The 27,888-nt window shown below is 37.1% G+C and overlaps 1 protein-coding gene across 1 annotated transcript in view; it reads right to left on the bottom strand.

The window, feature by feature from the left end:
- Nucleotides 1–25,792, bottom strand: part of LRRC2 (leucine rich repeat containing 2) — a 53,957-nt gene extending 28,165 nt beyond the window's left edge. Inside the window, exons 1-3 of the mRNA XM_062624569.1 lie at nt 25,625–25,792; nt 15,131–15,341; nt 5,827–5,983 (exon numbers count right to left, since the gene is read on the bottom strand). Of these exons, the coding sequence (XP_062480553.1) occupies nt 5,827–5,983; nt 15,131–15,341; nt 25,625–25,749 (493 nt within the window). The 5' untranslated portion in view covers nt 25,750–25,792. The remainder of the gene's footprint in view (nt 1–5,826; nt 5,984–15,130; nt 15,342–25,624) is intronic.
- Between the last annotated feature and the right edge of the window lie 2,096 nt (nt 25,793–27,888).

Here is a 27,888-nt window from a genome sequence, read left to right as displayed (position 1 = left end):
AGCTTACAGTTAACAGGTACAACATCAATCTATTTGTTTTTTCCTTCTGCTCAAAGCATCCAAGGAAAAGATCAATGAAGGCTTCCTGACCAATTTTGCATAAAAATTTTGCAAAACCTTTTCTTGCCAGTAGGACTTATAAAAGCTGTAGCACAGTAATCATGGGCTAGTAAAATTTCATTTTTTAACCAGCCTTCATGTGTTCAACTGATTAAATTTAAACATACTAAGAGAAATTTCAAGTGGCTATTATGACAAAAACTAAAAAGGATGAAGCTTGGGATCTCAGTCAGTGGTCAGAAGAGTATTAGTACAATGTGAGGGTGGGTAAGAAGAATTTCATATAGTAAAATAGAGGTAGAAAAATGTGAAGAAATTCTTGTGGGCTGAATGGACTTTCATGAAAAAAATGTAGGGTGATTGCTGAAAGGGCTGAAACAAAAATTCATTAAAACAAAAATGCAATGAGATGAAATGGAGATATTTTGGCAGATCAAAAATGTGTGACTGCCTTCTTTTCATATGAGCAGATAAACTGAAATAAGGATTCTCATCTCCCTGGGGATGCCTAGGAAAGGGTTTACCTTCCAAGGGCAAAGTCGAGTATAAGCTCAGTCTCTAGGTTGGAAAACACTTTTTGAGTATCAGAAATAAACATGGAGTAAACTGTTCAGGAAGAGTAGAACAACAGAGTCATAGAATCATAGAATAGTTTTGGTTGGAAGGGACCTTAAAGATCATTTAGTTCCAAATCCCCTGCCATAGGCAGAGATACCTTCCACTAGACAAGGTTGACATAACCCCATACAACCTGGCCTTGAACACTTCTAGGGATGGGTCATGATCACTTTGGAAACTGAAGTAGCTTCTTGGATAAAACTTTTCCATCATAACCAGAATGATGTTCACAACCTCTGATATTCCCATTGTGACCCAAGGAAGATGGAGAAATAAATCACAGAGTTTGCTAATACTAATCTGCTCTGTATAGGAAGAATGTGTTCTGATATTGTTATATATCATGTAGTCAGTGCAATAGCGCAGTCAATAGATAGGTATCTTTTGGTAAAACCAATTTATGCAATTAGCAGTTTCCAAGGCAATGGTTACAGTTTGAGCTCTGTACCAATGGCACTATTTAAAATCCTTTTAAGAAATTCAGCTTAATAAAGTACTGGCCTTTGTAAGATCCAGTGATGCTGAAATTTGTTAAAACAGTATGATTGTATTACATTTTAGTACAACAGTCTCATTTTTGATACTTTAGTAGATGAATAATAAAGATTATTTCCTCTCTAGCTGTTCCAATTGAAAGTACAATTTTGTATTTTTGTGATGCACTAACCAAGGGTTAAATTTTGAGGAGCTTTCCAGCTGTTCCAGTATGTGAAGCTATCATATTAGATGCTAGATTTAAAGCAATTGGCATCCTCTTAAAAACAGCTTGCAACACAGGTGTTTAATACTTCCCCTTCAAGTGGGGAATAAAATGAAAATTTTCCTCAGTAGTGTACAAGACTGAGCTGTTGGACAGATGACATTCAATACTAAATAAATTGAAAAGGTAAAAGATGAATTTGCAACTAGACTCCATTTAAGCTCAGAATATGTATTTTCTTCTTGGAAACTCACACATCAACACACTGGAAATCTTATTAATAAAAAAGTTAATTTAGGTAGCTTAAAGTCATTTAAAACACTATTACTGATAGTTTTCCCCTCTGAGTTCTAGGAAATTGGATTAATAGTATGCATAAATGAAATACTGTGAGGTAGGGAGGAGTCCAAAAAAATCTCTGTGATTTCTTATTAAAATATGTCTCTAAAGCACAGTTATTTTTCCTCTCAAATATTTGGCATACCAAAAAAAGTGAAAAAACATAATGAGGTACAAATATTTTATTAACAGCTCTTTGAAATGTTTCATGAATAATTTGTGGGACAAAGAATCCTGATGCAGTCTCTCTATCCCATCTCAGCACAAAAGCTTTGGTATTACATGAAAATGCAGTTCACTACTTCCTGTGTGAATATGGGAATATATTCTATTGGATATTTTTTCGATTATATCAATTGTTAATGTACTATCCCTAATTGATATACAGCAACAGCACTGCAGCAGTGCACTCAAAGCCAGAACTGCAGACTCACCCAGAAGCCATTGCCAAAGAAAATCCCACAGCTACACCCCTGCTCATGACTTTTTATTGTTTTTTATTCCTGGGAAAACAAGACCTGAAAACTCTGAGACAGACAGCAAGTCCATTTTGCCATTTTCTCCATTTTTGTTTACTTGTTTCCATGAAAATATCTACTATTCCATAAAAAGAATCAAATCAAAAGTATTCTTATCTATCTTCTGATCCAGATTTGATCTGTTCAAGTGCATAGGTGGTAATAGCCAAGAGCGTGATTTGAAATGTCTCAGAATGGATTCAAGTCTGTCTTCTCTCCAATCCAGAGTAGAGTTTCTAAATCAGCTTCTAAACCCCTTCTAAATCAGGCAAAACAGGAACATGCATTTCAGTTCCTGCTGATATTTTAGTCCAAAGGCTGCTGCTGCAGCAATATCTTTTTCCACTAAAAACATTGTTATCATCCTCTGTTCTCTCACACTTTTAGAGCCCTCTTGTGAGAACCAAAAGTAATCTGAACATGGCTCACTAGTTTAGCTTCTGCTGGATGATTTGTTGATATAAATTTGGCTTCAATTCTGTCTGAAGATTAAAGACTCAACAGCATGCATGTTACTGCCAGCTTCAACCATCTGCCATTTACTCTCAAGTACATTTTAGCCGTGATATTTACCTACTTGCTGCTGTTTTGTAAACAGAACACAGAATGATGGATACCTTAGCACTTAACCTTTCCAAAGCCCTTACCTCTGGTTTAGCACCCAGTCCCCACACCTTACTTAAATAGAGCTCCCAAACCAAACCCACATTGATTTTTTTCCCTGTGATAATTTAGCAGCTAGACAACTAAAATATGAAAACTTTCATTATGAAGCAGTATTCAAACACTTCAAAATATCCAAGATCTTTCATAAGAATGTCTTATTAAAATTATTATTTCCAATACATGAAATAAAATCAAAGCCATTTGCAAGCAAACTACATTACTTGTCAACAAAGAGAGCATTATACAAACTGAGGTAAAACTTCTGTGTAATTTATGCCATAATATCAATGGCAGGTCCATTTCATTACTAATAGGAGGTCAGACTATCAACACAGGATATTCACTAAGACTGCAAATCATTAGGCAATTTTGTCAAAAAAGTGTTGTACAGCTCAGTTGTAACAGTCTTGGAGGGACTTTTTTGTATTATTTCTTTCTGAATTATATCAGTGAAGCTGTGCCTTTGAATAGGCTAGAATTACTGCTATGATGTAGAAATAGTATATAAATAGCATCTACAGCTAAACAAATTTGTTAATTTGGTTATGCAGTTTCTCAAAATGAAAGGTTTAAACCCAGATTTCTTCAGATGTGTGTACAGTCATGCCTGCACTCATTTGCTGTATTTTGAAAAAGGAATTTCTGAACAAGAATTCAGATACAGGTTGGGCAGAGAAGAGATTCAGAGCAGCCCTGCAGAGATGGACTTGGGGGTGTTGGTTGATGAGAAACTTAACATGAGCTGGTAGTGTGTGCTCGCAGCCCAGAAAGCCAACTATGTGCTGGGCTGCATCAGATTTAGCATGACCAGCAGGTCAAAGGAGGTGATCCTGCCCCCCTGCTTTGCTCTCCTATAATGAGACCTCACTTGGAGTACTGTGTACAGTTCTGGTGTCCTCAGCATAAGAAGGACATGGAGCTGTCGGACCAAGTCCAGAGGAGGACCACAAGAATGATCAGGGTTCTGGAGAACCTCCCGTATGAAGATAGGCTGAGAAAGTTGGGGCTGTTCAGCCTGGAGAAGAGGAGGCTGCATGGAGACCTCATAGCAGCCTTCCAGTATCTGAAGGTGACCTACAAGGCTGCCAGAGGACTCTTTATTACAGACGGTAGTGATAGAACAAAGGGTAATGGGTTAAAACTTAAACAGGGGAAGTTTAAGTTACATGTAAAGAAAAAGTTCTTTACTGTGAGGGTGGTGAGGCACTGGAACAGGTTGCCCAAGGAAGGTGTCAATGCTCCATCCCTGGCAGTGTTCAAGGTCAGGTTGGACAGAGCCTTGGGTGACGCAAGGTGTCCCTGCCCATGGCAGGGGGGTTGGAACTAGATAATCTTAAGGTCCTTTCCAACCCTAATTATTCTATGAGTCTATGATTCTATAATTCACTGTTAAGAGGAGGGTAGTGTTATAACACTGTATTTGAGGCAGGACCTACTGCAAACAGTGGGCTAGTATTCAGTGGCCATTTTTTATTTACACAAAAAAGCATAACAAAAACGTTGAAAAGAAGAAAGTAACACCTTTTGTGTAAGCTAGAGAGATGAGTATATTGGAGATAAAGTGGATAAATGGGAATAACATGAAACTACCACTACCGATCATTTAAACACAGTTGAAAGAACAGTGATTGCTGTTAGAAACATTTCAGATTTTCTTCCTTGTTTCCTGAGAAAGGTCTGGTATGATGACTACAGGACCCTCTACAGAGAATTTGTTGTGCTAGAATGATCTGGCTTTGTTCCTTTATTCTGGAAACCCACTTCATAACCACTTTTTCTTGGGGATCATTTTCAGTAAGGATGCACAATACTACAAGAAGAAAGAAAAAACTTAGTCTTTACCTGCCCTGATTGTTAAGCAACCCATTAAAATCTTACTTTTAGTAGTTGAGGGTAGCCTCTAGGAAAGAACAACCCCTTTCCCCTTCATACACACGACCTGATAGAAGGTGTTTGTCCATTAAACTCACTGACCATCTGAGCTCTATGGTCAAAGTACTGACAAAAGAGTTACTGTCTCTCAGATGATGTCAGTCATCTCCTGCTTGTGTCCTGTTTATGATTTGTTAGTGTATTTAGCTGCCAGGTTGAAACTATAAAATATACCTTGATGTCAGTGGGAAATTTTCTGTGTAAGACATAATGTTAGTAAATAAACCGAAATCTTGAGTGTTGCTCTACTAATAGAGTAGAAAAAGGGTAGAAAAAGAGTAGCAAAAGTCTAACACTGGCTTTTGTGTTTCTGGATGCTCTCTCTCTTCCTTTTTCTTAGTTAACCCTATGATAACTATGGAGGTGGAGGTTTTAGTCTTAATCTCTTTGTCAGCTTTTATTGTACGTAAGAAATATCAATCATGGGTAAAGCTTAGGACTACTGCATTTAAAAACAAATTCTGATGTATTAGTACACCAAGGTGCATGGGCTCAAATACAGAGGCCTAACAGGGGACCCACCTTTTCAGTTCTTAAAGGTACCACCAGTTACAGCAATGTTTTTTACGGAACTCATTATAAAATTCAAATTCCTTTTTACTGCAATCCTACGTTTCAATTCATCTTGTTTGAGGTTTACAATTCTATAATATTTCTAGTTTTCTTAATTTGTAAGGAGCATAAACCACCACCTGCTCTCAGGAAGAGCTCTCCATCTACTTGAATACAAGCAATAACTGCCTTATAGTCAGATAACAAAAATGTGTAATTTTTTCGCCATGCTTGAGCCATACTACACACATGGTATTGCCTACAAATTGAGAAGTGTAATTACAGCCAGAGAGCTGTAGAAATTTTGAAGTTATTGTTCACTGGAAACAAGAGAGAAGACAATTATCAGTGAATGACAAAGAATATCCACATAAACTCTTTTCCCTGCAATATAGTTAAATGGCATAAGTATAACTTGCTGAATATCTTGAGCCAACTTACCAATTTCCACTGGGAGATGGTTGATTCGATTTTTTGACAACTCCAGTACTCTCAGATCTTGAAATAATGCAATGTAGGCTGGAATGGTTTGTATCAATGTATTGTACACATGCCACTCTTTCAGGTAGATCTGCTCTTTCAGAGAATCTGGAAATTCCTGTAAATTAAGAACAGGTAAATCAAAAGCATTAAGTTAGAACTTTGTTCTACCACGTTTCTAAATACAGGGGGCAAAAATTCCGCAGCCAAATGTCCACACTTTGCCTTAATTATCTTGGTGTAGAACAACAGTTTGCCAAACCCTCATAGGAGCAGTTTGCTTTTGAAGGGCATTGCAGTTGCATGTCACCGCATGTTCACTTTTTAGCTCCTGTTGCAATCTTTTTGCTGTAAAACTGAAACTTATCTGAAGTACTCAATCTGGTTGGTATCTCCCATACTACCTCTTTTTCCAGCTGGAGGACTTTTTTTTAGAACGTTTCAGTCCTTTAATTCACACATCAAGATGTAGTAAAATGCAACACAGAAGAATGGATGTATAAATAATATTTAAATAGGGCATGCCATTAAAAAAAAAAAAAAAGTGTTTATGTTCTTAATACCTGCCAATGTTTCAAAATTTTTTTGCCAAGGTAGAATACAGTCCAAGGAACAGAAAACATTTCAGATAGGACACACACATACCAATTTTTCAGAGTGTTTTTTTTTTAAGTAAGTGACTTTACTTCTGAAGTTATTTCAGCAATGTTTGGAAATCTCTTACTAAATTTCTTTAGGAAGAATAAAAATGCTCAATTTTTAAATCAGTCCACAGTTGCAATTAATTCTTGCTTTAGTCATGCAGAATCTGTTTCTTTAAGATTTCTAGTATTGTTCCAGATATACAGGGAATAAAAATTGCTTCTGAGTTATTGTCCAAAATCTCCAATGTATAATAGTTACTGAAACTAAAAGTTTTAAAGCCTTTAATTCTTAGAAAATTGCTTTAGTTAATTGGTATTCAGTTCAGATGTGCAATCCAATTCTTTGAATTATGTTATCAAATTCCTTGAACAAGAGACAGACAAAAACCAATTCATAAAGTCAAAGGTCAAACCATTTAAACTCCTCTTTCTAAAGCAGCACATAATTTACCAGTTTGTCCTGTTTTTTAAATAACTGTACATTGGAAACATCTGGAATAAATAATCGGGGCGTGGTGCTATCACTAACTGAAATCCATAAAAAGAGATGTAAGAGTTTCAGCCTTTAATTCCTTTATAACTTCCAAATTCTTTCCTATGCATAAAGAATACAACACAGTAGGAATTACTGGGTTTTATAAAAAGAACTTCGCCCACCTTTTTTTTCTTAGATATTTCATAGATTGCCCAAGACATTATCAAGAGTTATGCATTTTAATTGTTTTGTTATTAGTTCTGAACTTCGGAGCTAGGAATATGGATACTTAATTCTTAGCTAAATTAAAACATCCAACTGGCTATTGCTGCCTCTAATGCCAGTTCTGTTTCAATTTCCACATGCAGACACTTAGCCTGTATACATAGTTCTACCTTGCTACTTGCCCTTCAATATTTGATATGGATCATTTAATTTCTTGCTTCATTTTATCACTCTGTGCATATTGCATTGTGATCCATCTTCTATATTTGCTAGTTTATGGCATTTAAAAAATAAAATGCCTTAGGGCTGATAAGGAGAAATCTCTTCAACTTTCTGGAGTGGGTTTCCACCCCTTCATCTTCAGAAATCTGCAGAAAAATAAAAGAATAAATACCAACTGCTAATTCAATTAGCACTGTCTTTCTCACATGTACAGAACACAGCACATAGGGGATAGCATTTAGCTGGAGTGTCATAGACGCCACTGTATGGAAGAACCCTGATTCACAGAGAAAGCAGATGAAGAGTAGTCATATTGGAGGGAAAAAAGATGTCTGGGTAACGTATACCATTTGCCGCTCTATTTCTCCACAGTCCAAGTCTGTCTTTGTTTTTCTACTGACCTGCTGGTTGTCTGCATCTTGTTGTCACAACAGATCATCTCCAGCTCCTCACTGGCCTATACAGCAGGGAGCAAAGGGGGATGGATGCTCGGCCTTGTGAAGCCAAGAGCTTTGCTGTTTTCACAGTTCGGAGGGGATATCGCACAAATTTTTCCTTGTTATATTGAAAACAGTGTAACAGATGAAGTACTATCTCAGATTAAGATCAAACCCCTTCACAATTTTAGAAAAATTAAGCAAAAATAGTTTAGAAGTTCTTCATTACTAATGCAAAAAAAAAAATTAAATCTTTTTTTGTGTAGTAAGAGTAGTTTAAAGCACCAAGATACTCTCATGAAGCAACTGAAACAAATACATACATAACTTCAGAAGGAGGTTCTATTCTTGTGATTGCTCTGACTTACTATACTTTAATGAGATTATTTCTTTATAGCTTATAAAAATATTTACAATTTGCAAATGTAAGTTTACAAATACTTTACTGTAATGGGGGGGGTAGCATTCTCTATCTTACAATACATTTTATTTTTGTTGCTGAAACATAAATTGATGTGATATTTTACTTCAAACTAGATAGATAGGGATGGGAACTGAAATTTGCACAAGCTTTATGTTTGCTTTACCCTCCGATTCCCTTGTGTTCTTTTGTAATCTTCTGCTGCCACACTAAAGCTGGCAGACTGCTGATAAATTGCTCCATGAAGACTGACACTTGGAGGATAGCCAGGCCTTTGCCTTTAACAACAAAACAATACCTCTAACTCCTTTGATTTTTGGGAGAGAAAATAAAAGGAAATAAATAGGAAACCTACTACGGTTGCTGATTATACTGTTTCTAATTAGGACAGAATTTACCTCCTAGACATGAGCCTGAACTAAAACTGTCATCAAAGATCTGACAATTTTCAATTCTGTTTCTTTTCAGCTCTGTGGTTTTATCTGTCATACGCCAAACCAAAACTCTGAATCTAAATCTCTGTCCTGGGTTCAGCAGTAGCAGTCATGTTTCTCCTTTGTGGTAGCTGGTGCAGTGCTGTGTTTTGACTTCCAGCCTGGGAACAATGCTGGTGATACCGATGTTTTCGGTTGTCGCTAAGTGATGTTTACCATGACCAAGGACTTTGTGAGGCTCATGCTCTGCCAGGGAGGAGGAGAAGCCGGGAGGAAGCAGAGATGGGGCGCCTGACCCAGGCTAGCCAAGGAGGTATTCCATACCACAGCACATCATGCCCAGGGGTGGGGGGTAACTGGGAGTTACCCGGAAGGACACGGGCTTCTGGGTAGGACTCATTTCTTGGCCAGTGGTATTGTATTCTCTTCCCTTGTTATTTTCTCTTATCATTGTTGTCGTTGGTGGTAGCGGTGGTGATTTGTGTTGTACATGGTTGCTGGACTGTTCTTGCCTCAACCCGTGGGAGTTGCACTCTTTCGATCCTCCTCCCCATCCCTCCAGGAGCGGGGAAGGGGAGAGCTCCGGGGCAGCCTCGATTGCTCTCAGCCCGGCACCACTCACTGGGAGTGAGTGAATGAGCTGTCTGGCTAGGGTTTAAAACACGACAATCTCTCTCATTTTTTAGCAAGTTTAGAGCTAGTGCCAAATCTAGTATGTCACAGGGCCATCTGTATTACATGGCTAGATCAGGAATTTTATTCTTGGCAGGGGGGAGTCTCTGGACATTAAATAAGCACAAGAGACATTTTCTCTGTCCATTCAATGCAGCAATTTTACTTGACCCTTTGTGTCAAATAAATACCTTGCTGTCACTAACAGTGACAAGAGAATAACAAATGCAAATTCTCTGTTCTTTGTGAATATACACGTTATGTTATATGATAAATCTGGGAGAACAAATGCAAATGTAGTAATTTATTTGCTGCATTTTTCTGCAAAGAAATTATATGTAAGAAAGTAATGGTGTACCAGTAAAAAATTTTATCATTTTTCATTCACTTACTTCTGCACATTTGACATTAAAGTTGTTTAAATTAGGGGTACATCCAGATCCTTTCCTTAGTAAAGCAGCACAGCCAAGAACAGTCTGCTCTCTATTAGAGTGAACATCATCACCTTTCCTTTGCCAATATTGATATCACAAATTCAAAAAATTGTTTTTCCTTAATATTTTCTGAAAATCATTTCAAATTCACTGATCCACTAGAAATTAAATATTCATTAGTTAGAAGCAGAAAGTAAACAATCTCAGAGGGAAAAACAGACTTAAAGTGGATACATAGAAAAATTCATGTGAATATTCATGATATTATTTTGCCACAGTTTTCATTCTTCTCTAATAGCAATGCTATTTCTCTGAAGAACTGATTTAATTCAGTAGATACTTGTTTATATCTCATTTAAGTGTTTCATCAACTCTCCATCATTTTCTCTAGGCAACTGATTCAAACACACAACACAAGAGTCCAATGTCCTCACACAGCTCCTTTTCACGGTGAGTTTGTCCGGAAAACTGACTGATAAAGTTTTTCTGAAATATACTTTGGAATCATCAAAAAACTTCTGTCACAATACACCATTCTTGTGCTGTCAAGTCCCAAGTGTTTTGAAAATACTTGCTGCTGGGGAAATACAATAGGGTTTTGCTCAATTTTTATGACGAGAAAAGTCTGTCTGATTTCATTCACATCAGATTATGAGAGAGGTTAGTCATTTGTTTTTATAAGACCTTTTCTTTCCTAAATATAAATATTAATTCATTACTGTTTGCAGCAGGGAAAAATGCACCACACAGGAATGCAGACACTTAGAATCATAGAATCATAGAATGGTTAGTGTTGGAAAGACCTTAAAATCATCTAGTGCCAACCACCCTGCCATGGGCAGGGGCACCTTCCACTAGACCAGGTTGCTCAAGGCTCTGTCTGACCTGGTCCTGAGAACACTGCCATGGATGGAGCACTCACAGCATCCCTGGGCAACTTGTTCCAGTGCCTTACCATCCTCACAGTAAAACACTTCTTATACCTAAGCTAACTCTCTCCTTAGTTAAGTTTAAATCCATTACCTGTTTTCTTACTACCACCATCCATGATAAAGAGTCCTCCAGCTTCTTGTAGACCCCTTCAGATACTGGAAGGCTGCTATGAGGTCCCCAGGCAGCCTTCTCTTCTCCAGGCTGAACAGCCCCAACTTTCTCTGCCTATCTTCACACAGGAGGTGCTCAAACCCCCTGATCATCCTCGTGGTCCTCCTCTGGACTTGCTCCAACAGTTCTGTGTCTTTTTTATGTTGGTATCCTGGGTTCAGCAGTAGCAGTCATTTTTGTCCTTCTTAGTAGCTGCTGCAGTGCTATGTTTTTGACTTTCAGCCTGGGAACAGCACTGATAACACCAACGTTTCTAGTTGCTGCTCAGTAACGTTTACTCTGACCAAGGACTTTCTGAGTCTCATGCTCTGACAGGGAGGAGGGGAGGCCGGGAGGAAGCAGAGACAGGACACCTGACCCAAACTAACCAAAGAGGTATTCCATACCACAGCATGTCATGGACAGTACATTAACTGGGGGCAGTTACCTGGAAGGCTAGATTGCTGCTCAGGTCAGTCTGGGTATCAATAGGTGAGTGGTGAGCAGTTGTATTCTCTTCCCTTGTTATTTCCCTTATCATTATTATTTTTGGTGGTAGCAGTAGTAGAAAAATTGGGAACACCAGAACTGTACACAGTACTCCAGGTGGTGTCTCACAGGAGTGGAGGAGAGGGAGAGATTTATCTCCCTTGAACTGCTGGCCATGCTCCTTTTGGTGCAGCCCAGCCAAGTATAAGGCTGGCTTTCTGGGCTGCAAGTGCACACTGAAGCTGGTTCATGCTCAGTTTCCCATCAACCAACTCCCCCAAGTCTCTCTCAGCAGGGCTGCTCTCAACCCAGTCTCCACCCAACCTGTAGCTGTGCCTGGGACGGCCCCAACCCAGGGGTAGGACCTTGCACTTGGCATTGTTGAACTTCATGAGGTTGGTATTGGCCACCACTCAAGTGTGTCAAGGTCCCTCTGGATGGCATCCCTTCCCTCCAGTCTGTCGATTGCACCATACAGTCATCAGCAAACTTGCTGAAGGCCCACATCACCAACAAAGATGCTCAGCAGGATCAGTTCCAACACCGATCCCAGAGGGGCACCAGTCATTACTGATCTCCACATGGACATTGAACCATTGACCATAACTCTCTGCATATGGCCATACAGAAAATTCTGTATCCATCCAACAGATCCATGTCTTGAGTCATAAATATGTGATTGGTATGCAGAAGAGGAGGCAAGGATCACTGAATCTTAAGGATATTGTCACACAGCCTTTTCCAGGTGAAGCTTTTACAGACAAAGGTAAATCTCATCACTGCAGGTATCAAACACTGTCCACAGCCAGTAGCTAACCACCCTGAACAGGCATGGCCAAACCAGTACTCAAATTACAAGAGGATTTTCAGATTCAGAGGGACTCACTGATTATATATTCTTCAAGTATAAAAATTCTTGATACTAATGCTTGATAATCAGAGCACTGTGGTTCAGAAGATTTCCATTAATTTTAATGTAACAATATTGCTAGAAAACAGTTGTGACTTGAGATGTCTAGAGGCTCAAACTGCATGTCTCAAAAAGCCTAAAATTGAATAATAACTAGTAAGAATTAATAATCCACAATGAATTATGGATCTGCATAAACAAAATACAATTCCTCAGAATTCATATTCTGTAAAATCAAGCCCTAATCTCTTTAGCTAGTACTCTGTGCCTATTTGTCTAACCTAATATTCATTGTATGAGCTTTATCTTTCCTCAGATATGCTAGAATAATTACTTTACAAGTACAAGGAACAGTGGGTCTCCACCTAATGAAAATACATTAGCTTTTCAATGACATTTGAGAGGTGGGAAAAAAAGTGATACAGAGATGCTAAAGGAAGGAATTCTATCATTAATTCAAAATGTGTGGTCTGCTCCTATATTCTGCCTTACGCAGGTTTTCTGAAGGAGACCCAAGATGATTTTCAAAAGAGCACTATCCAGGTAATTCTCAAAATAATTGTCCAAGCTATCCCAGTATATAATAGAGTGGTTTACAAAACTTATTTTTAACCTCATACTCAACAAGGCAGAACCAGTGAGCCAGGTTCACTCTTATGCCATATGGATATGGAGCATGGAACAGTAGCATCTTTGTAACATGTCTACACTTTTAACATCTAGAAAGCCTGGGCAGTGATCAGTTACCATTTTAACTGAATGAAACATTGCAAATAACACCATTAGTTGATAGAAGTTGATTTGTGGATGCAGTTCATTTGCTGCTGAAGTTTCAAGTGGGAGCTCTTAAACTGAGACCTATGGAAAGGATGCGGTAAAGCCGCTTGCTTCAATCTTGCAAAATCCCTGTGCTGGGGATTACTCTTCTGTGAGACTTAGTTTCACAGAGTCCAGAAAGAGAACTGGTACAGCCCAGAAGCAAGCCAAGTTCTCAAAATTAAATCTGTAAGGCATACCAGCAACCTACTCAGATTTAGCTATCAACTGCCTAGAGGATATATTACTGCTTCAGTCATGAGAAGAAAGGGGAAACATAATAGAAATACTTATCAGCTAAAAGCAAGTGGAAGAGAGGATTCTGCAGCTAGTTCCCAAATGGACACTTCACAGGACTGTAGTGTTTGCTGCTGCCAGCAGTAAGTAGACAGCCAACAGCAAACCAAGCTGGTTATGTGCCTGTAAAATTGCACAAACAACCCCTCCTATGACTTCTCCCAGTGTCTGAGTGCTTAATCATCCAAACTTTGAACTCATAAATGTATTTGTGTGCAAAAGACATTACAGGAACTATACCACAATTGATGCCACATCTCCCAGCTACATGACATCCCAGCTTCTCTGGGAAAACTGTCACCTATCCACAGGTCTTTTCACATGCAAATTGCCAGCCTGTGCAGCTTTTGTTGTATAGTCTGCACATTTGCCTCAGTGCAATTCTGTGAGAGTGATAAGGGAAATTAATGTCATGTCTGATTCTGTCTTCAGTTTAGAAGCAGAAGTTGAGAGTAAAAACAACAAAGTGGTATGACTTGTATAACATATTTAAAAAAAAATATCTGCAATAAATTCTTTCAGAACTTTGGGGATTTTCACATTTTTTAAATAATTTTTGGCTGCTAGAGACTGACAATGTTCTCTTATTTTGAAGGAGCACTGGTCTACTCTAAATAAAGCAGCTTTGATTTTAACTTTGTCTGAAGATACCTGAACTATGTTGCAGCATCTTGTTAGGAAGCTCATTTTGACCCAGCTAGACCTGGACAACAAGCTAAAAAGTAATAGCTCTGCAGCAACCAACCCTACTAAATAAATAATTTGCATCAGTAGAAAAAATAGTCTCCTTACTAAAGCTAGATGGAACCAGGGTGTTCTATTTTGCAGAAATTTCATCCATTTTATGTTTATTCAGAAAAGAGCTAAAGCCAGAAAAACATGAAAGCTGAAAAACACCTTTATATTCAAGTTCAAATCTGGGACAAACTTACATTTCAGGTCAATCAAAATATTTTTTTTAGTAAAATTTAGTCATTTTGTTAATTAACTTTTAAATTGGGTTTTTTGTAATTAAAATCTAAAATATGTTTTTCAAAATTACAAGCTACACAAAAATCAAAATTCTAATTTCACTTTCTCATTAAGTAGTGTATATTCAAAATACATTTCAATTAAAAGTGTAGTAACTTTAGAAAACTTCAGACCAAATCTAGTCCAACTTCCACTGACTGTCATAAAAACTCTAATTCAGAGTTTACTTCCAAACTGTTATTTCACATCAAATACAACTGGAGGTAAAAAGAGCTTTTTTTTCCAGCAAGACAACTCTGAATTAATGCTAATATTAATTCTGATTTCAACAGATCTTGAGAAAAATGTGACCACACCATTAGAGCAAGAAGACAGATCCCTGAGTAGTAGACTAGACATGAATGAGCTAACAAACCCAGAGAATCTTTTCATCTCTTTCCGATCACTGGGGAATATCAGAGAAAGATACCTTATTGCAATATGATTGTTTATACCAAAATTTTTGAGAGGGCTAAACTACATGTATCAGGAGAGTATTTAAAATAATCATATTTGAAAGCCACACCACTAGTTCAGGGTGAAACAGGAAAGGCTTTTGTCACTTCTAACACTGTGGAAAAAACATCCATTTTATTTGCATTGGCAGGAAAAAAAAAGTTTTGGGAATGAAAAGTTGCAGTCCTAAGCTACCGAAACTGTTTAACAATAGAAACACGATTTTCCATTATATTTACCGTCCACTGCTCTCCAGAAAGGTGAAAAATAAACTTGTTTCTTTCCTTATTTGCTTCATCTGGCAAAACACGCTTCTTCTGCAGGTGAGGTGTCTTTCCATATGTGTCCAGAATCTTCTTATCAGCGTCTACAAAGCCATTCTTGAGGTATTTTGACTGAGGAATACCTTTCTTCCGGCACTCTAATATGAAATTCCATTCCTGCTTTATCCTGAAATGGGGCCAGAAAGGGTTATGTAAATCAACTGAACCAATATGGCAAATAAGTCTTAATGTTTGGTCTTCGTTTGCACAAGTATTTAATAAAATATAAATATGACTCTAATGTAATCACCATTAAAAAAAAAAAAAAAGGCATTCCCAGAGTCCTAGAATCATTTTTAGATTTCTAGATTTAATATAGATTTCAGATGAGCAGGATTTCATTTACTGACTATAAAACAGAGAATAAAACATTGACCCCCAGAGAATAAAAGAAAAATGGAGTCTGAATACACTGTCACAGAAAACAGCATAAATGATATTCTTTATATCAATAGGGTAGGAAAAACATTCTCACAGAACAAGTTATATGTATAAACAAAAATTAGTAAGAAGTTAGAAATAGTCCCTTTTCCCTGACCTTTCTTGTTCAAGTATAATGATCTATTCTTATTTTTTAAATGTTATCTTCCAATATCACCTTAGAGGGCAAAGGCAAAGGTCAAAGTTATGACATGCCAACCAATTTCATATTCAATTTCAGTGTAACTTTAGGCTCACGTCCAGGGCAAACTTTTACCTGTGTAACTTCAGGTGCAAACACAATTTTATATAATTAAGCAGTGTCAGAAGCATGTGCTTTAATTTAGGAAAGATTTATTTCAGCTTAGTCAATTAAGAAACAGGTTGATTAACTGAAGCATGCCTTCCTTGTACCAAAATAAAACTGTGTAGAGCCTCTTGTCTCATAAATTTGATGTCATGCTTTGAATGATAGATTCTTGTGATACATATGATCCATTTATTTGATCTCCACACAGAAATTTTAAGCTAAAGACTTGCAGAAAACTGACAGGTGAAGAAGGGCACAAAATTCAGGATAATGTGGCCCCTAGCAAAAGTGAAAAATGTTATGTCCTACAAAGAAAATCACATGCAAGATTTCAAAGTTCAAGTACGGAGTAACAAAACCTGTACACATATCCCCAGCTAAGCATGGGACTTTCTCTAAAATGCTAAAATGCTAAAAAATTAGCACATGAAACAGAATGTCTTGTTTTAACTCACACACAAGAAATCAGTTACAAATTGAGATACAGGAAGCATCTTCCAGACTTGGTGAAAATAAGCAATTTTTGGACACTCATAGCAAGATACGATATAGAAACTGCAAGGCAGAATATATTTATGGGAATATGATTGCATAGTTTAAAAGTCAGATTTGACTCAATGCTATCAAAATAAATCTTTCAGGTTCAAAACTGCATGACTAAATAGGAAAGGTATTATGGAGACAGCTGTAAACTGCCCAGCACAAATAGCAGCATTTACTAAAACCTTCGGGTATGTTAGAGAGGCTTGGAAGCAGAAAGCACAGCAACAGAAGGAGCCTTCAGCTACCAGCATACCCACAGCATGTTGGCAGACAATGCACACTTTTGGAAATTACATATGAGTGTTTATCAGCAGCTAGCCTGAGAGACCACAAGAAGACCTGATTCAGTTGCAAAGAGAAGCACACTATACATGGGTCATAAGAGAACTACAGAAAGACCCTTCTGTAATAATAGCTCAATGTATTCCCATGAACATCTTCATAGAGAGAAAATAAAGAAAAAATCTAGAAGTATTTCAGAGGATGAGCTACATAGGACAGTGAAGATGTTTAAAAGTGCTGCTCCCTGGTTAAAGTGCTGATAGACTGCATAAAGGCAGCTCATCCTCAGAGTAAGTACATAATAATGAAGACACTCTAAGGATCTTTTTCTCCCCTCATTTCCAAAACATACAGAAAAAAAAAAAAAAAAAGAGAAAATTACATTTATGTTCGAATGAAAAAAAATGAGAAGACAGTATAAAAATCAGATATAAAATCACAACAAAACAAGTGAAGTTATATACTGCAGGTATAGAAATTAATAGGAAAAGGATTTCTAACACATCAGAAGCAGAAAAGTTCTCAGAGAGGCAGTGGGAACAATTATTTATTAAGGTAGGAAAGAAGCAATGAAAGAATAGTCAAAGTAGTTATTGAGAGCTGCAGAAAAGTTACTCATCCTTGGCTTCATTTTTCATTACAGAGATCAGTATGTTCTTTACAAGTAAGCATCTGGAAGACTTTCTGATATTTATTGTCAATAGAGGAGGCTTGAGAATTAAAAAAAAATAGATATTTGAAGTAAATCTCACTATTTCTCTCAGTGTCTAATTGTGGACTGCTTTATACTACAGTGAGCTGTGATATTTTTAATGATTTAGGAAGAAAAAGACTGGATAGACAGAAAACAATTCCAGCAACACATTCAGCTCAGTGAGTCCTTAGAGGGGTATAGAAGCTGCAGTCACAGAAGTGTGTATCACCAGTCCACAGCATCTCAAATTATTTTTTCTACATCGACTTGATATTACAAAGACAAAGAAGTTAGAGAAGGCTCAGCTCTGTAGGCTATTTTGTGATCCTTCACAATATGCTGCATCTGATACTTCTGGTTACAGGATGAGAGACACACAAGAACTTGATTGCACTAGGCAGCCCTACTAAAGGGTATCCCCTCCAGTTACAGTCTGGAAGCATCAGATTACAGAATTTTTCATATAAGCAGACATTAAAATTGAAACTCCTCCTTCAGATGCTTTGACACATGAGCCAATTCATTTCTTAGTGTTGATCTTGTCTATTCAATTTGTCATTTGAACTCCAGAAACCACCAGCACAACAGAGGGCAGACAATTCAAGAGTAATAGATCACTAGGAAAAGCTAGAAAATAGTGCTTTCGTATACTGTAAGAAATATAAGCAGGCCCAGACCACCTACTCATCTTTTTTTCCAAAACTCATCTACCAGTAAGCACACCTAATTAGCTATAAAAGCTCTGTATTCCTGTGGGAGGCGGGTGGGAGGTGAAGTGTGCAGGGAGGGTGTGGGGAAAGTTCATTGAATCCTCAAGAAACAAAACAAAAAGATGTGAACTATTAAAAGTCAGGAGCTGAAAAAGACCAAAACTCTGGCATTACTTTTTTTTAATCTTCAAAATAATCCTATCTTTACTTAGCACTGCTGTACTGTTGTTTCTCACATCCTCCTTCAGTCCTCCACATACAGCTTTTGTGTCCCTCTGCGAAGCTTAATTCTGCATTACCGCACTCTCATTTCCATGGAATTGTTTGATTTTTGTACTAAAGCAATAAAGATTTTATCTCAGTGCATAATTCAATGCACTAAAAAAGCTTATCTCCAAGATGCTTTTCTTGCATTCATTACTCTTCACTCATATACACAAGCTGACTGACTCATTCCCCATGGTATAAATTCTACAGAGGTTAGAAATTTAACAGAAAAAAAAAAAGAGGTTAAAAAGTCTAGGTCTTGATAAAAAGTAAGGCACTGAACTGTTCTACTGCACCGTAGTGCTCTGTCAGGTAGACCCCTGGAACACAAGAGCAGAGGGCTCAGATCTAAATTGTTACTCTCACACAAGGGATACACAAATCAGCAAGAAGGGAGCTACATTAAAGATGAAACAATAAACTGCCCCCTGACACTTTGTTGATAACACATACAAAACACAAATCTCAGGAGGTCGTGACACATTGTCAGCTAAATAAAATAAAATGCACATAGAAAAAACTGCTGTTAACCAAATCAGTCAGTGAAATATTGACCTAAGAAGAAAAACAGGTGTTAAAAATTAAATCTGTTTAGGAATTCAACATGGATATCATGCACTGATTTGGAAGTCTTGTGTAAAATTTCATCTTTACTCATGTATTAGATGATAGCAATCTCTGTTTAGCTTTAAAAGAAAGCTTATGGTCATGGGGCTAAGTACTATGTAAAGCACATTTTGAACAGATGAAAAGTGAATTAATAATTAAGCAACAAAAATGCATAATTTTATACAGTGCATCTCAGAATGAAAATATGGTCTATCCCAATGGCAGAGGTCCTAACAATTTACAGCCCTCACTTGTATCCTTGGGGTGCACACTAGCTAAATGAGTCAACATGAGCCTTTCTGGCATGAAGGTGTGGCTTAGATCAAGCCAGTACATTATCATTAAGCAAAGGTTGCAAAGCTGTAATTTGCAGGTTACAGTTGAGATCAAATCAGAGGGATCTATTCAGTTCTATCATTGTCCAAAAATTGAGGTGAAGGTACTTTTAAAGATCTTTATGAAAATAAAGATCATTTTAAGTCTTCCTCTGGTGACAACTTTCAAATAAAATAGAATTACCACCATATTTGTCATATCTAGAGGCTATTTCACGAATTTTCTGTAAAGATACAAAAGGCACCTAAAATAAAGTGGCAAACAGAAAAAAAAAGTCCACCCAAATAAAATCAGCCTTTAAATATGTTAATATACTTTCAGAGAAATTAAATTTCTGGTCTTAGCTTTCTAAAACCTCCTGATGGTCCAGGAATACTTTTTCACATACGACAAACAAATGAGTTAGTTACAAAATCACAGCCCTCCTAAAGTTTAGGTCTTTTTGTTACTATTCATCAATAAAATATTTTGTCTTCCTCTAGAGACTGATCAAAAAGCCAGATTAAAGAAACAGCTACCATTTAAAATATTCAGAAAGCAGGTATTAGTCAAGTAAAGCCTAATTATGGGGGAGTATGAAGAGGAAAAAAAAAAAAAGAAATTCTGGACATGGGAGTCACGTGAGTTCTAAGGTTCCAGTATTTTACATCAATTATGCAAATAAACAAACTAATTTTAAAAAGGCTGATTTCATGCCTCTAATATTTGTCAAAAAAAAAGTGTTGTTTCATGCCTTTATATCTGTAACACAAAAACACCTCTCACCAAAGCAGACTATAAACAGTATGGAAAAAAGGTTAATTCTGGCAAGACATTTCCTAATACATTGCTGTTTATCAGTAAGCTTTCAGGACAACACACTATACAGGTCATCCACATGGGCCAGGGCAATCCCAAGCAAAACTACAGATTGGGCAAAGAATGGATTCATAGCAGTCCTGATGGGAAGGATTTGGGGGTGCTGGCTGACAAGTTCAACATGAGCCGGCAGCATGTGCTTGTAGCTCAGAAAGCCAACCGTGTTCTTGGCTGTATTAAAAGAAGTGTGGCCAACAGGTCAAGGGAGGTGATTCCCCCCCTTTACTCTGCTCTGGTGAGACTCCACCTGAAGTGCTGCATTCAGTTCTGGGGCCCCCATTACAAAAGAGATATGGGCCACCTCAGGCAAGTCCAGAGGAGAGCCATGAAGATGGTCAGAGGGCATACAATACCTATCCTGTGAAGCACCTCTCCTATGGAGATAAGCTGAGAGAGTTGGGATTGTTCACCTTGGAGAAAAGAAAGCTCTGCAGAGACCTTAGAGCAGCTTCCAATAGCTAAATGAGGCCTGCAAGAAATCTGGAGAGGGACTTTTACAAGAGCATATTGATATAGGATAAGGGGGAATGGCTTTAAACTGGCAGAAGGTAGATTTAGATTTGATACTAGGAAGGAATTCTTTATTGTGAGGGTGGTGAACTTGGAACAGGTTGCCAAGGGAAGTTGTAGCTGCCCCAACCTTGTCTGTGTTCAAGGTCAGGTTGGAAGGGGTTTTTAGCAACCTGGTGTCCCTGCCTATGGCAGGGGAATTGGAGCTGAATGAGCTTTAGGATTCCTTCCAACCCAAACTATTCTATAATTCTATGATTTTATATGAAACAGGATCAGCATGCAGATAGAATATTCAAGTATTTCCACTTTGGTTAATGCTAAACTTGTCTTCAGGTAATCATTCCCCAAACACTACTTCATTGTCCTTGAGGAAAAGCTATGTTTCTTAGGTAAAAAAAGGAAGTTTCATTAGATGGCACTGTTTCTTCTAAATCAGGATGGATGAAATAACCAGGACATTACATTGTGACACTAGTTTAGTACTCTTTGTCAGAATCACTAGCCACACAGCACTATTAAATATTTTTACAGAATATTTATAAGAGCATGACAGCTAAAGTGGAACTCAGCACAGACTAATATTCCTGATGGATGAGTAGTATTTTCTTCAAATTCCATTGGATTGATTTAATTTCAGTCCCTCTGCCACACTCTTCCATGGGTTGTAAAGAATTGTGACTCAACAGCGGCTTTTATCTTTAAACCCATTTGCATGTGGTACATTAGATGCAAGGTCTGTATGCACAAGTGCCTAAGAATGAAGTCAAATAAGTGGTTATTAGAACTACAGATTTATTTCCAACTTGTTGCCTATAATTTGTGTTTGGGGCTAAGGGCTCCCAATTTGAGTTTTAGTCTTTTTTAGAAAAATTCTGAATTGGGTATTGAGTGGGAGAATTAAAGATAAACATCACAAATAGAATCTTAGTTCAAGTACAAATAAAGTTACAGCACTGAAGTTTGGCTTAAAGATAGAGACAAATCTATTTTATTAAAGAAACACATAAACTCTCAGGGAAAAAAGTCATTGTCTGCCTGTAGAGTGAAAGTTTTCTTTTGACTTTCAACATTCAGGAAGTGATTTCTAAGGAAAGTAACACATGTACATTTAGCTAGCTAGACCTTGAGAGGAAAATGCTGGAGAAGAGACGCACTGGAAGAGGCAGTTGAATAAACTGTTATCTTTGCTACAAGTTTGGTTGGTAGACAAGCCAGGCTCTGCCATTTCATAGCAAATATTTATATGGCTAATCTGGGCAAACATCTCTGTCATTTCCTCACTTGAATGTTTAATTTGTCAGCCATCAGTTTTTACCTGCTTTTCACTTTCATTCCCTTATCAAAACAACAAAAATAGTAGAAAGGAAAATTTATGAGGAACGCTATCATACCACATCAAGTTAGTCTGACATCATTCCAGATTTCAGAGCAGCATATGAGGTTGCTCACCCCTAACAGACTATAGAAGATTAAATATAAAACAGTGCTATAAACACAAATTTCTTTCTATAATGTGGACTTTCATAACCACAGAACAATGCACATTTTTTGTAAGAGTCCATGTTTTATATCCTGTGGGAGACTTAGAACGGGCTTGCCCAATGTGATTAAGGACATAATGTAAAATTAAATTACTCTTGTACAACACTATACTGTATCTTTCTCTTTTATACTCAGTTGCTGGTTTATAGATGTCCCTCAGAAGCAGGGGTCAATTAAACTGTTGTGCTTCTGGAGTCCCACAAATCCAAATGGGAAACAGGACTCCACACAATGTGTTCTGATTCCCATATCTCAGAGACAGATATGAGCTTTTCAGAATATTCTTTTTCTCCAGAATCAGCTTTCATTGATCAGCTGCTTAAACATCTGCACTAGACCTAAATTCCAAAAACTTTACAAGACTTTACCATTAATTCACACTTCAAGTTTTGCAATTATTTGCAAGGGTTTCATGTTAGAAATTCTTCAGTCAAAAAGAGAAATACCTAATATGTGATTGCTTACTGACCCTGCATGAACTAAATCACCTTGCCCCAAGATGAGCAAACTTCCCCAGAGGTTAATTGGGAGTATTTCCTCAAACAATAAATACATAGTATCAGGTCATTTTACCTAGCAACACAGTTGATAAGGAACTGCACAATCTCAAGGGCATTAGTGAGCTGTAACCTCTTTGAGGAAAACTGGATTTTGTTTGTTTGGGGTTTGGGTTTTTTAAGAAAATAAAAGCAGCCTCAGCAAGACAGATTCCAAGCTCATCTGTTGTACAAGTATATTTGCAGCGAAACTCTATTAATTCCAGCACTACTTGGGTATTCACTCTGACTGCCAGCAAAGATAATTATCTAGACTGTTAAATGCTAGAATGCAGACTCAGTTCAGGAAACTTCCTTCTTTGAACATCTTCTTGGAATTACCATTTTGGGTCACAACATTCCAAAATAGTTTCTTACTATCACTGATTTCAGTGGACCTATCTGACTGTGGTAAAATTTTAATCTCTGAGTAGAATACCAAAAATTGATCACACAATTTCCTAAAATAATAAAATGTATTTCTACAGGGAAACATTATTCCTATTAAGCATTTAATGTCCAGAACTCCCTAAAATAATGAAACGTATTTCTACAGGGGAATATTATTCCTATTAAGCATTTAATTACAATTACAATTTTATCTATCCTTTTGTGATAACAAGAAGAAAAATCTCCTCTTATTTTTGGCCTTTCGGAAGCACCGAAAAGCACCGAAGAAATAACTTGTGACCTGACCTTTAGGACCTAAAGGTCAGGAGGTCACTACACACCTCATAAAACAAAGAGATTTTTTCTTTTAACTGAATTTTGCATTGTCTTACCAATATTTTTATGACTTTGACTGTTATTCTGCCAGCCTTTTCCATTCTATGAGGCCTGCATTATAAGAATTAACCTGAAGTTTGCCATTCATTTCAGTGGGTGATATACTGATCACTCGCATTCAGGAAACAAAGTTGCATGTGCTCCCTCCTTTTTTTCCAGGAGCAGTAAAAGAAGTAAGACTACCTGGAAAGCAGTCTGATTACATGAAGATGTACAAGACAAAGCACTGTATTCAAATTGCAAGCTAAAAGAAGAAAATAAAATTCCTTCCTGAATGCTGAAATTGTAATTGGAACTTTGTGTCATACCCAAATTCCCCATCTCAGTTTGGCACAAAAAAATAACAGAACTACTTTGGACCTCATTAGTTCAAAAAAAAGGCTGTCAAGCTCCACTTTTTCAGCTGGAGGAATGAATAAAGACAACCAACCACAGGCAGAAATGGCACAGAGAATGTATTGTTTTTATGGAAAACTCAAGTCACAGTAAGCAATGAACCTTAACACATGCTACTGACAAAAACATGGGAGCTGGAATTATCTACCTAGACCACACAAGGTTATCCTCTTTCCTTCTTTCATACAGAACTTCCAATGCCTGGCATTTCTAGTTTGCTTTTGTATTACTGAACTCAGAAGTTATCTTCTTCACCAAGAAAACAAAACCAAAACATGGCAGAAGTATGCTGATGCTCAGATCCGCACTGGGACTGACCTAGCAGTTCTGAAAATGAACAGCATGTGCTGTTAGAACCTACAGGTGTGGCTTCCTAGTCATAATATTCTTTTTATGAAGAAGGCTGCACTGGCATCCCAAGAGCCGCTAGCGGACGTAGACACCAGTAGAGAGTTGTGTGCTTTATCTGTGTTAGAACTGGGCAAAGCCATTTTTAATGTAGCATGCGGGACAAAATAAGATTTAATCAAATTTCATCCCATATCCTTTCACTTTTTTTTTTCCATCGTAAAAAATCGTCACAACAGCAAACTTTTTCTGTCCCTCAGCTCATACCGAAAAGAAAGTTTATCCTTTAATCTGAAGGACAAGCTCAATTTTCCCTTGTTTTTAATGCAGGCTTTGGTGTAGGGACAGGAGACCCAAGACTGCAACTATGCAGAAAGGGCAGTCACTCTTTGTATTACCCTGGTCTTCCCTTGGCGCAGTTGCTCTGTTGTCAGTGTAGCTGCACTGGAAGTGAGAATCAATGAGTGGATGTCTCCTGAGACAGCCAAAACACCACACAAAGGTTGAATGCAATGATGCTTTTAAACAAGGACACTCTTTAACCCTGTGCATTTTAAAGCAGGAAGTTATTTTTATTGCTTTTTTCTCTTCTCAGAAGGGAAAAATGTCATGTTTCCAACATTGCCAGCACAGTATATTTCACTGTCTCTTATGGGAACAAACATAAAGAAACCAAAATATTCCTTAAAGAAACCATAAGTTAAATATAACAAAAACAATAACATGATTAGTGTATGTAAGCATTGCAATCAAAGCTTTCTTTAATATTTTAACAAGAAAATCCTATGATAATTCTTTTATTCTATCCTCTCTTTCTTATTCAGAAGCAATTGTATATGCCCATTTATTTAATTCCTTTTGTTTCTCCTGTCAACTCAACAAAAGCCTTAAAGTATTTATAGTACTAAATTTTTGAGCATATTTTCATGAATTCTATAATAGTCATAATTTTATATAGCATATAAGTACTAAAAATGTACAAAATATTTTTTCCTCCAAATTAATTCTACACAGTAGACAATAAAATACAGCCTTAGTAAATCATAGTTTATATAAGAAAGAGCAGGGACTCTAATGAAACAGAAGCACAATTTCTACTGCATTTTTTTTACAATCATCTGAGGAAAGGAGGTGTGAAATTGTTGAAATCAAACCCAAAAATATAAGATTTGAATCAGATAATGCTTAGTATATGCCAGCGTTACTGGATAATAATAATAATGGATTTAGTTAAAATGAACAGCAGGAAAGTTGGCTTACTTCTCCAATGAGCTTTTTTCTAATCTTTCCTTCTCTTTTCTCTGACGTTCTTTGTTCTTCTTAACTCGAGTTTCCCACAGTCCTCTTATGAGAGAAAAGTCAAATATTATCACCTGATGCCCCATACTGTTGACATTAAGCTTCTCCTGCAAGAACAAGCCATCATGAACACTTCAGGAAAGAAATAATAGAAAAATAAGGAACCAAATGATCATGTTTCATTAAAATTATCTGGGAAAAAAAGCAATGTCATGAGAAATATTAATATAGTATTTCCATCTTACCTAATTTGTCTAGGGTTTTGTGCTGTCAGTAATCAATGTAGTATGCAATTGACTTCTACATAAAATGCATGACAACTGCTAAAAGCTGATTTTTTTTTGTATTTATTGCAATTCTCCCTCTCCAAAATAAAGACACAGTTCGAAAGAAATGCTAATTTGATTAACACCGGTGAAAATAACTTTAAAGACTGTATTTTTACATTTTTGTAACTAATTTTATGTAACTAATTTATGTAACTAATATTAAAAGAGAGCTCATAAAGAAATTATTCATTGTAGAGTCTGCAAAAACACTTCATCTTCGGTTCCCAAGTATTGATCATTACGCATCCAAGCTATCCTGTTCCAGTGGAATCTGGGAATTTCCAGTAGGTGCATTTCTGTGAAAGGCGTTGAAAGACCAGCCTGCAACATACAGTGAAAACTTACTTAGGTCAAAGATAAGGTGAAGGGTTGTGAACACATGGTCCCCATTTATTAGCATATATAGAATTACCTTCCAACAATCGAAGGCTTCGTATCCATGTATCAGGTCCTGTGCAGTTAGGAACTGAGCTGAACTGGATCCTAACTCAAGAAGCTTTCCATCTTTAGTTGAAACCACAGAAACTTCATGCAGAAACCTTGTGCCTGCAGAAGTTCATCACAGCTCTCATTACCTTATCAGCTTGGCCCCAGTATGAATGCTACCTATTTTTAACTCAAGGAACAAACCATGCTGTAGGATCCTTAACAACCACAAGAGACTGAGACCTCAGATTTACATCTTGTGAAACACAGCATGACTGACAACAGGATGCTTCTTACTAAACTATAGAACAGTTTCAATACCAACAGAGAAAACAAACCGCCTACTAAATCACTAACACAAGTAAAAATCTTGATAAAACAGGTAAAACTATACTCTCTTGCTTGGAGCCACTGGTAAGGGTACAATCATCACAATTCACTGGTTTTCATGAAATGCAACTAGATTCTCTACAGAGGACTTCTATTGTGCTTAGCTCTTTATAAAATGGTTTGTTGAACCTCTGCAAACAAGTCTTACAAAAGAGAAGTTTGAAGCCTTTTAAAAATAATTGCTTCTACCAAGATAAAAGCAGAGAAAAGGAAAATCAGTTATTTAAACTTTGCTTGAGGTTTCACTAGATACCACATTTATCATACCATTCATAAGTTCAAGGAAAAAAAAAAAAATAAAAAAAGGAAAGAAGAAAACCCCAGTGGACCATATACTACCATTTAAAAAAAAAAATTGCCCTTTTTTTTACTGGGTATTTTCAAGCTTGTATTTATTACTTTTTCCTCAGACTTGGCTGTGATGATTTTTTCCATGCTCTGCATCCTTCAGCTGGGACTATTATCTGTTCTTCTGTTATAATACTGTCTCTTTTATCTTTCAACCCCTTTCACCTACCTTTCTGTAACACATAATGTATAAAGGAATAATTTCTTCTGAGTCAGCAAAACACCCTCATGTCCTCTGGAAAATGCAGAGAGTGAGCTAAAAAGGATTATGCATAGGTACACCAAGAGGAAAGCTTCTTACCTGTCCGCTTTATTTGTCATCTTAAAAAGAAACACCCTTACAAACACCCCAAAGTACTGGCACAGAGACTGGTCAGAAACGTTTTTCTATGACATAGTCTTCTGTGTCTTACAGTGTTTACATAAACTGTTGTCTTAGCTGTTCATAAAGCTGCTTCTATTGATTATCTTTACAAGCACTAACAATGAGGCAAAAATTGTTCCGAACCTATCTGGAATCAACTGCTGACAACAGCTGAGCCAAAACCCCATTAATAGCAGTGTAATGAGAGTGGTGACCTTACTCTCAGTGGAAAGGCATATCTACAATCAGCTGCACCTCTCTAAAATATATTCACTAATAATTTACAAGAAACTGTTTATTGCATAAAATAAAACCTTTTCCTCTGCTGCCCAAATCAAGAAACCTAGTGACAAGGACTTCTTCCTCAC

Source organism: Pezoporus occidentalis, unplaced genomic scaffold, assembly GCF_034315485.1.
Source record: "Pezoporus occidentalis ecotype Australia unplaced genomic scaffold, CSIRO_AGI_Poc_V1 ctg27, whole genome shotgun sequence".
NCBI lineage: Eukaryota > Metazoa > Chordata > Aves > Psittaciformes > Psittacidae > Pezoporus > Pezoporus occidentalis.
This window is presented reverse-complemented; position numbering and strand designations above follow the sequence as displayed.